This window comes from Pieris rapae, chromosome 5 (genome assembly GCF_905147795.1).
Source record: "Pieris rapae chromosome 5, ilPieRapa1.1, whole genome shotgun sequence".
Lineage (NCBI taxonomy): Eukaryota > Metazoa > Arthropoda > Insecta > Lepidoptera > Pieridae > Pieris > Pieris rapae.
Window position 1 is genome coordinate 2141773 of NC_059513.1, and position 15606 is coordinate 2157378.

Genomic DNA, 15606 nt, shown 5'->3' on the forward strand with positions numbered 1-15606 from the left:
TGACACCGCCAAAAAGATATTGTCCGCTATAATAGTGTATTTTTTATATTTTGTTTCTTCACAAAAACTCATTTTCATTTTTATTTTAAATGACACTCAAAAGGAAAGTCTTTAGACGTTTTTCACCAACGCAATTCCCCTACAAAAAGCACAGTCTAACCGCAAACACTTTCACCGCACTCTCGCTAGTTGTATAACGAATACAAAGAAAACCTCACAATACATTCCGTTAAACGGCGAAATGCGTGAGTTCAGCGTCGTTTTAACGGGCCGTCGTAAACGACTTATTTTAAACCGTCTAAGAAGTAAACTCTATAGACGGTTTAAGGCAAGCCTCAAAGTCGTTCATTGCGTCCGTTGGTATTTTAAATATTTTGTTGCGTAAGTTTGACAGTATTATTTCATGTAATGAAATAGTACACGAGAAAGTCACGTAGACGAACCGTTATTTCGTTAAATTTAAAAATTAAGAACGAATATAACCTGAATTTAATATATTAAATTCAGCCTTTTGTGTTTGGTTTTGCCGTTATGGCATATTTCAGCGGGAACTTACAAGACACACAATAATTTACATTTAAAAAATAGACGTGTTCTGTTTTCGTATAAATTCATAATGTGTATATTATATTTATTTGTTTCGTAATCCTACAGCTAACATAAATTATATATATATAATTACAAACAAATACACTGAAAATATAGCCAAAGATGGAATACATGATACATTTTACTATAAAAAGATTTAGAAAAAGGAACAAACAAACAAAAAGTTTTCAATACATTTAACTAATTGTGATTCAATTTATTTAACCAAGCCTAATTTGGTTGTGTTGTGTGATGGTGTAAAAGTGTGGGTATGTACGTGATGGTGTGTATGTGGGGGGTTAAAATAATTAACGACTAAATATTACTTGTACTTTCGGCACACAGTTTCTACATATTAAATACGAGACGTAAGCTTTAGGCTGTAATTTACATAACCTCTCAACTGGGTGTGTTTCAGCGAGGAGGTGTGGCTAGTAACTAATCAACCGCAAGGTCGTATTGTCATGTTTATGGTGTTTGCGGTTAAAGTCCCTTTTAGATATTATTTATTGTACGGGATTTTGGAAAAAAATATTTGTTTTATTATAGAGTTAATCGCCTTCAGTATTGCGTAGATTGTCATTTCGTATATGATAAACGAAACTGGATGAACTGGATGAAACTGGAAAGAATGTGATAATGACTTATTAGCTGTTGTTTTCTCGCATTGGAAATAAATATATGTTTTCTTGTAGACGCTATTGTTAAATACAATAACTAAGGGAATGGTTTCATTGCGTTTCGTGTTGAAATGTAAACGCCAAAGTTTTTTCCTACATAAAAACAGGAAATTTAAATATTCAACAGCAAATTGTTCATGCGAGAATTTAATATATAAATTATATTAATTACATAAACATACCAATTAAACTGCAGTTTTCCAGGAAAACTGAAAATTCATCACATGTTGAACCGTCATTAAGGTGCGGTTCGCGTGAGGTGGCACGAAGTATTACGAATTTTTAGCATAGGATAGGTATAAATAGCATGTTAATTATAGCATGAGTAGTTTGTAAGCCCTCTTAACGGATACCCTTCTGTAATAAAATCCCAGAGGCTCTTATATCTCAGCCTAATAAATTTAAGAAATGTATTAAAGAAAAGTGTAAAAAGGCTTAATATAAAGTTAGCGATTATCTAGTTGATAAAAGGGCCTGGGACTAGTGCTGGGCAGGTTACTTCTTATACTTTATTATTATATATTATACTTTAAATGTTTTAATGTATTTTGTTCTGTGAAAAATATCACATGACGTCGCCATAGCGTATTGCTCGGTAAGCTATGAATAAATAATATGGCGACGTCTGTGCATCGATCCGTCAACTGAGACGAGACTAAGTGACACCATGGCTGAGGGACAGGCATTACGCCTGTGTTGTTACGCATTTGTATATCTTTTTATTTGTGTGTCTTTTACATGCATAAACGCTGGTAACGAAATTAAAAAAAACGCGCTATATTTAAGTGCACATTTGTTTGTTTAGAGATAATACGTTCATATTAGGAGAACATGCATTTTGTAAAACTAATAAAATGTTTCGGGTCATATCAACCATAGACGCAATTGGCTGGCCGGTTTTATTTAATTCCAAATTTAAATTTTAGAAAAAAATATGCTTCAATAAATTCTATGTGTTTCATCTTTCACATTTAATGGAAGTAATTTGCGTAACATATTATGCTTATATTTTCTGTTGTCTCTGACTACATGCTCAACGCACAGTATTTTTTAATATACATGGCGGGTTTAATGTTTTATACATACATCGCTTTTTAATCAAGGTTCCCTTTGTATTCGCCGGAATAGAGGTGTGATGTGAAAACATGTGTATGGAAGTGACACCTTTTGATTATGTTTTTAATAACGCTTGGGAACATTAAATTTTTACTTCTCCATAGCGAGGTTCTTTTCGTTATAAATACTGCTTACTTAAAAACTTTAAAATTCCAATAAAACCGTTTCCGCCAAAACGGATATGAAAAAAAAAACTTTTTTTTATCGAGCCGAGAATTCGGTGCCTGCCAGTTTTTTTCTCACTATGTGAGTTTATATTTGAAAATCGAACTCCACTGCCGATACAGTGGTATTAAAGTGTTGTAAACGTCAAGATTATGTACATAATAAATCATTATAATGCATACCGAGTATTCGACCGTGTGATGTATTGCGACCAGACGCTCTGAAATTTCGTCTGGATACACATAATCTATGTTGGTTGGATTTTTGATACCACAATACACTTCTAAAGAGGAAGTCAATTTGTTAATTGAATATATATATATATACATATAATCCACCATCCACCACGGGATTATACATATTTCATGGGTACAACAATATCCGGTAATTTCATACATTGCTGACCTCACAGTATCCTTTCTTAGAAATTTTCCCCACGTGGGGATGTACCACGGTCTGCTTCTCACTTCCGTTTACATTTAAATTTACCATGTAGGTACTCCGACCGGGAATCGAACACGATATCGCAAGCGCCATGGTAAACATAACCCGGCGCAATATAGACTCACTTTCTTGCGCACGCATAAAAACTTAACTATTTATAATTGAATTATTGTTTTAATATTAAAACATTACCATTGACCTGGTTCCATGCAGCGTGACGTAATGCTAACGTGCGATTCTGTTATAATAGTTATTATTAGTGCAAATGAGTCATTATGTTTTAATTATTATATTTAAGTTGAACAAATGATATCACGGGCTAACCTAGAGGAAAAACGTTTATTTTTTTTATAATCAGCGCTTGATTTTACGTGATGAGTTGGCGTACGTACTTTTAGTATGAGGATCGGTTTATTCGTCAAACACTGTAGGAGCGGTAATTGAAATATTTTTGAGACTAAGGCTAGGCTTAAGCATGATACTCTCATTCCTGAGGAGGTAGATGCTGACCACGGCTGTTGGACATACATTAAATGTACTTTCTGTCTATTTGCGCATTTTATTCTACCTCGTACGATAAAAGAAAAGTGAGCATACGGGCTTGCCCAAAATGTAGACAGCTTGTGTCAAACGCAGAAGGCTTAACACGCACCATTGGCTAATTTATTTCTCAAACGTATATAAGAAAAATGTGTATGGAATCAAGAGTCTTATAGATAATTTAAGATCGTATGACAGAAAAATGATATCGAGGTGTGAGAACAAATTTTATAATATAAAATTACTCAATATTTTAACTCAAATCAATGTACAGGTAATATTTTTTTATCAGGAGCTACATTAATCGTTGTTAGACATAACTTTATACGAGCAGCATAGTTGAAATTTTGGCATATTTATTTTGTATTTAAATAATTATATCTGTTTAATAATGGCACCTTGTTCAACTTTATGATGGGCATTAACAATAGCGTGACGTCGACGGCTTCACACTCGACTGATCTCGGAAGTGCATTCGTACTTGTGTATACAATGCGCGTTTTCCTAATAAGTTTAAAATTATTTTTCATTTATGGTGAACGATAGTACCCCAATGTCCTGAGTAATGGACTCTCAACCGTGTGGCAAGTCAAAGTCAAAGTCAAATCGTTTATTTGCTAGAATAGTCTTACAATTAGTTACATAAATTACAAAAATCCACCACATATGAATAGGCATGCAAATGTCATCTTATATTTTATTAATTTATTTATTTGATCTATTGAATAACAAGACTAGTTTTTAAATCTTACATTTAGAAAAGAGACAAAGAGAGAAGTTGACCGAAGCTGCGGTGAGGTCTTCCCAAAAAAGTTATGATTCAAAATAAGAAAGTTCGCTTTCCTGAACCGCAGGTCTGCGCAAAACAATATTGTGTTTTAGTATGTAATTTTACGTAAACAACACTGGTAAATATAGCTTTAGAAATCTTAAATAAATGAGGAGTATTTCAATAAAATATATATTCCCTTTGATGACGATCGCAGTAATAATTTATCTAATATAAATGTTAACTAAACTGTGAACCAGTATCAATCATCTCTTGTATATCTTGGAAAAGAGCCAGCACAGTTAATAGGTTTTATGTTATCACTAAACCTACATATCGATGCAACAGATAAGTTATATTAAATGTTATTTAGTGCGGAAAATCATTAAACCTCTTCAGACCTCTAAACAACTCTGGGTATGAATAGGATGATGAAGGTACCTAGAGCGCTAATATTTGAGGGAATTTATATTATTTGTTTGAAGTAATGAAGGTAGGGGCAGACACAGTGATGTGTTCATTAGTTTTAGGGTAATCATAGGTATCAAACAAAAAGTCAGATTTTGAATGAAAGTCGTTATCGTATCGCTACTGTTATAGTAAAATATAACATGTCGTTTTGTGATCGTCTTCGGTCTTATTAGGGTGCCTTCTTTGAAAGTTTATTGCATTGTAAACAGGGATAAATTTACATTTCTCATCAAGCAGGTTTTTTAAATTTTTAATTGAATAAGGGGTATATGGGATATAGATAGATGTTCTGGCATGCTGTAGTCCCATGAAGGATTGTAGCGATTGACCATATTTTCCAGTATTTCGGTGTAGCGGTCATGTAGTGGTAATCCAGCCAATTGCGACAATTAGGCCATGGCCCGATGATGACCTAATGTCCATGCATCTATATTTAGGTCGGATGTATGTGTGCAATGCGGTCATCGAAATGGTGCTATTTTGTCTTATTAAAAAAACGTTTAGAAATATGGAAAATGATGTGTATTTCACAATATTCGAACTTGAATACGCTGTTACACTAAGGATTAGATTCGATTTGAGCGAGTATTCTTCCATTTGTCACATGATTATAGAATGTTTGACAGTTGTGATAACAGAGAACTTAAGCTTAAGTAGAACCAATTGTAACAAAACTGTATTGTGAGATATCATTGTTTTACTTCGCTCTGTGGATTGCAAAGAGAAGCTGTTATTCTCTATGTAAATTTTTACGCCCAAAGCCAATAACCTATCTCAATCCATTTTTAACCATCTGAGATAGACATCTGAATACGAATATTGATAAAATTGTGGATTGTAATAGGTATCTGTCGATACAAGCTATCCATGGTAGGTCGGAGTATGTGGATAGACCTTTGTAAGAAAATGACAGATCAACTATGCCAATTTTAACTTACACCCGTTTTTAAAATATTTAAAAAGATAGGATATATATATATATATGTATATTTTAATGTTATTAGTACGGTTTTATTTACTTTATTTGGCTTATATTGATTATGAAATATAAGTGGAAATATCCGTCGCCAAAATAAACGTCGCATCGTCTTCGTAGGGTTTGGTTATTGGGATACAGATAGGAGATCGATCGCCTGTCACGGTCTGATTTTATTGAAAACAGACTGAGATTGTGGATTAAATATTGGGTTTGGGCGTTAACCAACCTGGGTTTTAAAATAGGAAGGCATGAATTGATTAACCAAATTACACAGACCATTGTATACCAATTCGGTATGGACGAACTATGAATGACAATGGGCCAAACGGATGGACATACCTCAGTGTTTAGGATGTTTGAATAAGCTTTACTATAATGCTACGCCAATTGAAGGTATAGAATATTTAAAGTCAAATCAAAATAGGATTTATGTCAAGAAAAAAGTGACAAATCAAGGGGGTAGAACGGAAGTGGTAAGATTTCCTGCCACTCTTAATTGTATGACAGGTTGTATGGTATATTTACATATTCCAAACAAAATAGGCAAAATATACGTTGCGGTGTAGATGAGATAAATACGTGTCGCATTTCTAAACAGTTATAATTATAAGATTTTTATTTATTTATTCACACTTCGTTGCAGTAGTAGCCTACTTATATGACTAATAAAAGAAACACAAATAACACAATACGTAAAAATTACAAGGGACGGAACGGACTTATCACTATATTTCACCCTAGTAAGAAAAAAAAAGATGAGTGATTTTTTTTGTTAAGCTCATGCTGTGGTCAAGTGTGGCTTACATATCAATTGAAAGAGGGAATAATGTTTGTATCTAATTAACTTTAATATCTTCATAAAAATATAGACTTCATACATACTTAGAATAGGTTCAATTGGCAAGAATTTTAATTGACGATTCAATTATTGAGCATTAGACCATCGTATGAGTCATCAAATTGAAAACTCTATTGGACTATAAATTTTCATCTAATAGTATGACTCATGTTTCAATGGTTAACATTTGGCAAGACCGTGAACCATGGACCAAATTGAGTTTAACTAATAACAAATTAATATTGGCCGGCAACGCACTTGCAAACCTTCTGGCAATGTGAGTGTCCATGGGCGGCGGTATCACTTAACACAATGCCTCTCACTGATAGAGGATCTTTGACAATCTAAGATAAATATTTGTTTTTAATTTATATTATTATTATTTATTACTTAAGATGTCATGTGGAACATGGTAAAAAAATACTTTAAAAAGTGTTACCTATGTGAACAATTAATGATTATTGACTTTGCCTTTGACGAAAAATCTAAAAAAAATTTTTTAATCGTACAAGATCTTTTTTCTCATAATTTTATTCCCGATTCATTACGAGTGGATCTTTACTTTGAATTTATATTTCCGTGTGTGTGTCGATGTCTAAATGTAGTCATATTTTGTATACAGTGTATTCTGTGTTGTTAACTCTAATCATATTAAAACGTTAATAACAAGTTACAGTCCTACAGCCATTCTTGCGCTAAACTTAACTTTGGGATAATTTTATAACGACAAAATGTTACGCCATATAAAAAGGTACCAAAAAACGTTAGCTATTGTCTACGCCAGTATTTATAATTTTTTTATTATATTTTATACGATTTGATTTATAGGTTCACTTAACTTAAATTGTGATTTCAAATCTTAGGTTAGACCTTATGATCCAAGCTTATCCTGTGATATTTTTTTATTAATACGTCTCTCCACTCGAGAGTTTAAATTTTTCATACTTTTTACGAATAATTTTTTATGTTACGGAAAAAGAAATAAGGTCTCACGATGTGTCGAATCGATCCAATCATTATCTAACAAAATTCATTAAAATACAGTTATTCGCAAAGTGGTTATCATATTTACCGCAATGTTATGGTAATTTCGAACTTAAACGTGTTATTGCATATTTAGTAATGATTTTACGGTATTTTTGCTGGTATTGGCACGTCTTGTGTATTTGCATATTAGTTTTATAATTATACTAAATTCTCAGTTATATCCCAGTTATCCCACCCATTTATACTATCTTTTGTACTTCAGTAATAAAATTATAAGAAACTGCACGATAATTACGTCACAACGAGAATGCCAAGACTGATATGGAAATGGGCTAGTCATATAATCAGGTGTAGATAGGTGGAACGAAACTATACGCAAAAATAAGATAAAAAAATCGAGGTAAACCGTAACTGGAAAAATATGGACGAGGAATGCTCAGAACAGAGCAGAGTGGAAAGAAATGGAGAAAGCTTTGGCCAAATTTAGGCAAACAGATGAGTTGTCGGTGTCACCTCACTAAGACAGTTTTAGATTAAAATTCTGTCTGAATAAAGACTTATTATTATATACATACTGACATAAACTGTTTATACGTTTGTTTCCTTCCTGTGTTTGATAAGCACACGATATCTATTTAATCCCAAACAGTTTTAACTGAAATATTTATTGTTTTTTAATCTATGACCCCGATAGAATATACTTTAAGTTAAGAGTTCAACTATTTTCTATATGTGTGTATGTATGACGCAAGCATGGTATATTGTCGAACTATTTTAACTTTTATTTTTGTAATTTCAGGTATTGAGAGAAGAGTGGCAAAATGCCGGAGGGAGTGACGAAGGACGGCAAAAATGGCAAGGAGGAGAAGAAGAAGGAGTCTCCAAAGAAGCGATCCGGCAACCTCGCCAGGGTCAAAGTGGAGATGTTAGATGGATCCGTCACGGAGCTCGAAGTTGATGTAAGTTGTCTTAAGCGAACTGACTCATAATATTTGCCACATCGGTAGAGCGCAAAAATTAAAGTTAAAATGTTAAAAGCGAGTATTGTAACAGTTAACTTCCTTAACAGATTTTAAAGCGAGCAAGAATGTAATAACATAATTAGCCTTAAAGGAAAGATTGTTTCATCTCGCTATGACTACGACTACGAATTTAAACTACTTATTGAATGAAGAAAAAAAAATCGAGTTTAAATACAAATTAAATTTTTAAAAGTAAGTATGTAAATGTAGAAAATTTCTGTCGAAATTTGAGTTAACCATCATATAACATTTGTGTAACCATAAGGTTAAGAAAAAAATCAGTAGCGCTACAACCTCTTTAGGTCTTGGCCTCAGATTTTTAAATCTGTTTCATGATCATTTTTAAATCTTATAGGCATGTAGGTGATCAGCCTCTAGTGCCTAACACACGTCGTCGACTTTTTGGGTCTAAGAGATGTCGGTTTCCTCACGATGTTTTCCTTCACTGTTCGAGCAAATGTTAAATGCGCACATTGAAAGAAAGTCCATTGGTGCACAGCCCGGGATAGAACCTACGACCTCAGGTATGAGAGTCGCACGCTGAAGCCACTAGGCCAACTCTGCTCACCATAAGATTGAGAGAAATACTAATTTCAAATATGACTAATTAATAACAAACATTTCATCTAAAAATTGGTGTTTATTAAATTTATAACTTTTTTATTTCAGAGAAAATGCCGCGGACACGACCTCCTATCAAAGGTGTGTGACAGTCTTAACCTGGTGGAGAAAGACTATTTTGGGCTGCTGTATGAAGATCGTGGTGACACCAGGACATGGGTCGACCTTGACAAACGCGTCTCCAAGTTGTTTAAACGTATGTTCAGACAGTCTATGCTTATATTGTCTTGTTCTATCAAAAAATAAAATATATCTATTTTATTTTGTCGACTCGACACTACTATGTACGTACACAGTACAAAGAAGGCTGCCGAAATTGTTTAAATGTTATATACCGGAACGACAAAACAATTTGTTTTGTATAGTTGAGCACACAGATTCTATACGTGCGAACTATGGTCCTACTTCCTTTAAGTGCCAGATATGGTGTTTTCATATCAACATTTATCGTTACAAATCTGGTTAGGTTTTGAAATTTAGTATTTAAAAAATCTTTTACGATTCTTTACTACTTTATATGTTAAATATTGAAATTAATTTCAGATGAGCCGTGGTACGTGCGTTTCACGGTGAAGTTCTACCCACCAGAGCCGGGACAACTACAAGAGGAGTTGACGAGATATCAACTAGTGCTGGCCATTAGGAAAGATCTGTTAGATGGTAAGTTTTATTTAAATGTAATAAGCTTATAACGTCGAAACACTTAAATTCTTAATCACCTAAAGAAGATAAATCACAATAGTCCTAATCGAAAATAAAATATAAAAACAGCCAAGAACGGTTTGGTCCTACGAGCCGGAAACGAAATGACATATGCATATTGTAGTATGTATTTGTATTTCAATTCTTCCTTAGCAATACTAATACAAAAAAGTATGTATTACAAACATTATTCAATGGAGATTTCCTCAGAGTCAAACCACGTCCTCGTTGGTAATGGGAATATTAAAATATATTATATACTGTATACATGTATTTGTGTGATTCTGAAATTCATTTGATATTTTGCCGTACTTCGCACTCATTTCAATGTCTATTTTAGTCAATTACTCAAGATGTCATATGGAACATGCTGTAGTGGTTGCAGGTCCAGGTCCAGGCACAAACATTGTGTAAAAAAAAAATTGGCGATTAAAATGAGTGGCGGAGAGTTTATTGCCAGTTCTTATCTTCCGTTCTTCGCCCTAGATTTGAGAACTGGCTGTAAATGTAAAATTACAATCATTTAATGTTCTTTTTTTTGACGTTCATAAGTGTACATTATGTTACCTATATGAATAAATGATTTTTGATTGATTGATTGATTGTCTCTCAGGCCGTCTACCATGTTCTGCGGTGACTCACGCCCTGCTGGCGAGTTACCTACTTCAATCCGAGCGTGGAGATTACGAGGATAGCGAGGTAGGGGCTGGCCTATGCAAGCAACTGAAGCTGGTTCCACCTGCCAGCTGTACACCCGATCTGGAAGAGAAGGTCGTTGAGTTACATAAAACACACAGGTAAGACTTAGTAAAATTATTAATGATTGATTGTGTGTGTGATGAGTTTTTTATTATTAAAAAAACCAATACAAATCGTGTTTACAATTGACTGGATATTTGAAAGGATTACGCAATAGTTGAATATTTGTAAAGATTAATATTAAAGTTATTCACTTAAAATACCAACAAAAATATCTGTAAGTGATGTCGGCTGCAGCTGTTGCAAATGGATGAATTTACTGTTGATTATAACATTTAACTTGATTGGAATGAAGATTCATATTTATACAATTGTTGTTATAAATAATAAACATAACAGTTTATTGTAATAATTTCTTTTACTAGTCTTTGAATTATATTTTTAGTGTTTTTTTTTGTCTTTAATATTATATTGAAAAATTTACAGTTTTTCTTTGACATATATTTATTATTGGAAAAGGTCCCAATTTTAAATTCAGAATTCCTGTCAGGAAGTCTAAGAATAACGACTATTTACAGAGGTCAAACCCCAGCCGAAGCCGAGCTGAACTACCTGGAGAACGCAAAGAAGTTAGCAATGTATGGAGTTGACTTGCACCCAGCGAAAGATTCTGAGAATGTTGACATTACCCTGGGTGTCTGCTCGTCCGGTCTCCTTGTGTATAGAGACAAGTGAGTAATAATATTGATTAACACTTCACTAGAAACCCAGCTATACTAAAATTAAATTATTCACAAAATCTATTATAATAATAATCCATTGTTTCTTTGATAATTTTCATTTAATAGGCTAGATCTTTGCATTTCGCTCATCGGTTATCTTTCAAGTTGCCCCTCAAAATTGGCTGCTAGTATTTTTAATTGAATTATTTTGAATTGATTTTTGGGAAAACATTTCGTTCACTTGTTATTTAAATAAAATATCGTCTACATCACTGCGAGATATATACAGGTTAATTTTTGCCTTCTATTATATTAATAATAAGTAAATACAGTGACACGTTTTCTACATGAAATGAGTAGAATAACAAAAGTACAGAAAAATACAAGAATATACATTTTTATTTATCATAAGTAGGATTCATATTTATAGGTCTGTGATTATAGAAATACTTAATAAAAACATTTACAGGCTACGTATCAATCGCTTCGCGTGGCCGAAAATCCTCAAGATCAGCTACAAACGCCACAACTTCTATGTGAAGTTGCGTCCGGGCGAGTTCGAGCAATTCGAATCTACCGTCGGCTTCAAACTCGCCAACCATCGCGCTGCGAAGAAATTGTGGAAGACCTGCGTGGAACATCATACGTTCTTCAGGTGATTTATTATAACCGTAATATATGTATCTATATAATTTTATGTATTTTTTTTTTATTTTTATAGAACAGGGGGCAAACGGGCAGGAAGCTCACCTGATGTTAAGTGATACCGCCGCCCATGGACACCCTCAACGCCAGAGGGCTCGCGAGTGCGTTGCCGGCCTTTTAAGAATTGGTACGCTCTTTTCTTGAAGGACCCTAAGTCGAATTGGTTCGGAAATACTTCAGTGGGCAGCTGGTTCCACAAAGTGGTGGTGCGCGGCAAAAACTGCCTGGAAAAACGCGCAGTTGTGGAACGGCGGACGTCGAGGTGATACGGGTGGAATTTTGTATTCTGCCTCGACGTCCGATGATGAAACTCAGCTGCAGGTATTAATCCGAACAACTCCTCTGAACACTCTCCATGGTAAATGCGGTAGAAGATGCAGAGAGACCCCACATCTCTACGCAACGCCAAAATGTATCTTGCCTATACTAGCACAAGGGTATCCACGTCCATGTCTTAAATAAAAAAAAATTATGCAAGCAATATTTATTTGGAAAACACAAAATAGTAATTGTCCATGCTGTATAGTAGATCAATTACAATCACAAACACAGAATATTTAGATAAATAAAAATTTCAGTTCATTCTAATTTCTTGCGTTTATTAATGTATTGTTAACTATCTACGATAAATTTATTGAACCGGTTTAGTAGTAAGTATTGTTCCCAAATTTTGTTAAAACCTTTTCGCATTTTTTAATACCTTAGTTCTACTGTAATCAAGTCTATTTGGAGTTTCGGGAAGCGTTAGAGACATTTCTTTGTGTATAATTTATGTTTTATGAAGGTGATTAGGACCTTCGACTTTATATGTCACTACCACGTCAAGAATATATCGTTGATGTTGATACAAAATCCTTACTTGTGACTAAATCAGTAGTTGATACAAATTTGCACGATTACCATTGGAATGACCCATTTATGTACCAATTATGTCAGGCATAGGACCAGTTTGGCAAGTCAAAAGTTAAAAGTCAAAGTTAAACATAATTTTTTTATATACCTAGGTATCACAATTTACATTTATGAACGTCAAAAAAAGAAATATAGATTAAATGCTTTTAATTTTACATTTACTGCCAGTTCCCGAATCAAGGGCGTAGAACGGAAGAGAAAAACTGGCAATAAACTCTCTGCCACTCTTTTTAATTTTTTTTTTGTTAATATATTGGACAATGTTATTTCGTATATATTCCCACCACACAATATCTGCTCGAGTAACTTTTATGACAGGTTAGATACAGAAGATGTATGTTATATTTTTGTACAGGCTAACAAGCCCCGAGCCTCCACCGCGCAGTACATTATTCCCGCGTTTCGGTTCACGGGTCAGCTTCCCTGGTCGCACGCACTACCAGTCAAGGAATGCCACACTGTCCCGTCCACCGCCCAACTTTGATAGATCCTTCTCCACTAGAGGGCTTACGTCGCGTAGTACAATGGGTAAGTACCATTTAAATGTTACTCATTTTTCATAGGTTTTCCTTTTGATTTTTATATACGTATATATTTTACTAGGATTCCGATGCATCTTTTTCTATGTCTTATATTTCGTTTAGAAGTCCCAATTTTTTATTATTATTAATGGAGAAATGAATTATCTAATGCCTATCTAAGCAGCACTATTATGAAATTTTAATTAATAATAAAACTTTATGTGCATCACAAAAGACAGTATGTAAATGGTTAAACGGTGCTGACTGCTGAGATGTCAATTCTCTCTGAGACATTTTCGTCTCTCTAGTATTCTAAAGAGTAGTTTAAGTTCACGATTTCATATGCATCACCTTGACGGCTGAAACCTTTCACGGTCCGCTTTTCTAGGCATTTTCTTTTGTGTATTAGCAAACTGTGGAATTGACTCCCGGTCAATTCCACAATTGTGAAAAAAGTATATCAAAAGATACTCCTTTTTTAAAGACCAGCAATGCCATCACCATAATGGGTGTTGATGGGCTGCGAGGCTAATGCCAGGTGGACAAGGGCACCAGTGATTTGATTAAAATCTTTATGTAAATTGTATGACGATTATTTAATTTAAATAACAAGTGAACGAAATGATCCCAGAAATCAATTCAATATAATAATTTAATTAAAAACACTAGCGGCCAAATTTTGATAGGCAACTTGGTAGATATACTAACTATTCCTAATTATGAATATACATAAAAAAGTAGTTTTTAGCAAATAATCGATGTGCGCACCTGCAGCCGGATCTTAGACCATAACTACTTGTATTATATTTAGATCCTTTGAACCTTAGAACGAATCAAAAATAAATTATCGTTTAGGCCGCATTAATTTGCTACTCTTATTAGTGTCGATGTCACCAATTAACCTATGACAGTTGATTTTCGCGCCAATTGAGCTGTCACCGCGCCAGACTGCATTGGACGGTGACACCAGCATCATAATTGTATTTTTATCACTTATCTCATAAGTGAATCACAGTTTGAGGAAAATTTAGTTTTATGTGCAATGATTACTTCTTAAGAATCTCTGAGTAAACACGATTCATAAATTTATAGTGGAAATTAAGATTTGAACATTATACAGATGCAAAAAGTAATTCAAAATTAATTTGTTAAGTAATAATTAAATGTAAAAAAATGTAAATAAAAATAGAATGTATTTCGTTTTATGTATTATACAATTTGTGATGTCTAAGTGTTAGATTATTATTTAACAGTTCCCCAAGTTCACACAAGTTATTTTACTTAAAAGGATCAAATAATTGTAACGCATTATTTTACTTATAACCGATAAACTTGTCTATGGTAAAATAATAGGACCCAATATGTTAGACAGATCTGGCCGACATTATAGTGTGCTACAACGGTTTTGGTCTCAGATCTTTATTGTGAACTATTCTAATCTTGTGACATATACATGCCGGTTTCACTATATTACCTCTATGTGCAAGTGTAAATGCACACATAGAAAAATCCATCTAGCATATTGGTAATGTAAATAATGAATGCAGCTTTCAAAGCATAACATCATCAAATACGTAGGATTTATTTTTGTACTATTACCGACTCAGTGTGTCAGTCAAGAGGTGTGAGTTGGTAAAGACGGTTCGATTTTATATTCGACGTTGAGTTGATTGTGAAAATGGTGTTCGATGATTGCTGGAATCCTCGTTGTACATGTGAGTTGGGGTCATGTAGATATTTTGGAACTAAACAAAGTTGAAAAGATTTAAGGGTGTTTACACCATTACTACATATTTATATACAATGATAAATATTATGCTAAAGTAGGTTTTCATTGCCCTATAGCCTTATAAATTTCCAACATATAGATGTAAGTTTTAATTTAATTTTTAATTTTATAGATTTAATTTGAATTGCAATGGCTAGGACTTAAAGTAACTTTGGGAGAGGTTTCTGTTGTATTGAATTTTTAGGTTCTATTTGAAGTATAATTTTTTATTTCTGATTAGTTTAGTATATGTATACCTACTTAGCGGTTTCACGTCATTATTAATTCGATAGTAATAGTGACAGCTATTATCAAAATTAATAGTTGAATCAGTTCGTATGACTGCTTCGCTGGTTT

The 15606-nt window shown here is 33.6% G+C and overlaps 1 protein-coding gene across 4 annotated transcripts in view; it reads left to right on the forward strand.

Annotated features, from left to right (window-relative positions):
• Positions 1 to 15606, forward strand: part of LOC110996338 (protein 4.1 homolog) — a 53233-nt gene that overhangs the window by 23180 nt on the left and 14447 nt on the right. For 3 of the 4 annotated variants that reach the window (XM_022263957.2, XM_022263958.2, XM_022263959.2), the window contains exons 2-8: positions 8377 to 8536; positions 9269 to 9416; positions 9764 to 9880; positions 10536 to 10719; positions 11200 to 11352; positions 11813 to 11998; positions 13316 to 13488. In XM_022263957.2, the coding sequence (XP_022119649.2) occupies positions 8399 to 8536; positions 9269 to 9416; positions 9764 to 9880; positions 10536 to 10719; positions 11200 to 11352; positions 11813 to 11998; positions 13316 to 13488 (1099 nt within the window). In that variant the 5' untranslated portion in view covers positions 8377 to 8398. Of the gene's footprint in view, positions 1 to 8376; positions 8537 to 9268; positions 9417 to 9763; positions 9881 to 10535; positions 10720 to 11199; positions 11353 to 11812; positions 11999 to 13315; positions 13489 to 15057; positions 15197 to 15606 lie in introns of those variants that run through there. The other variant, XM_022263960.2, reaches the window with a different exon arrangement.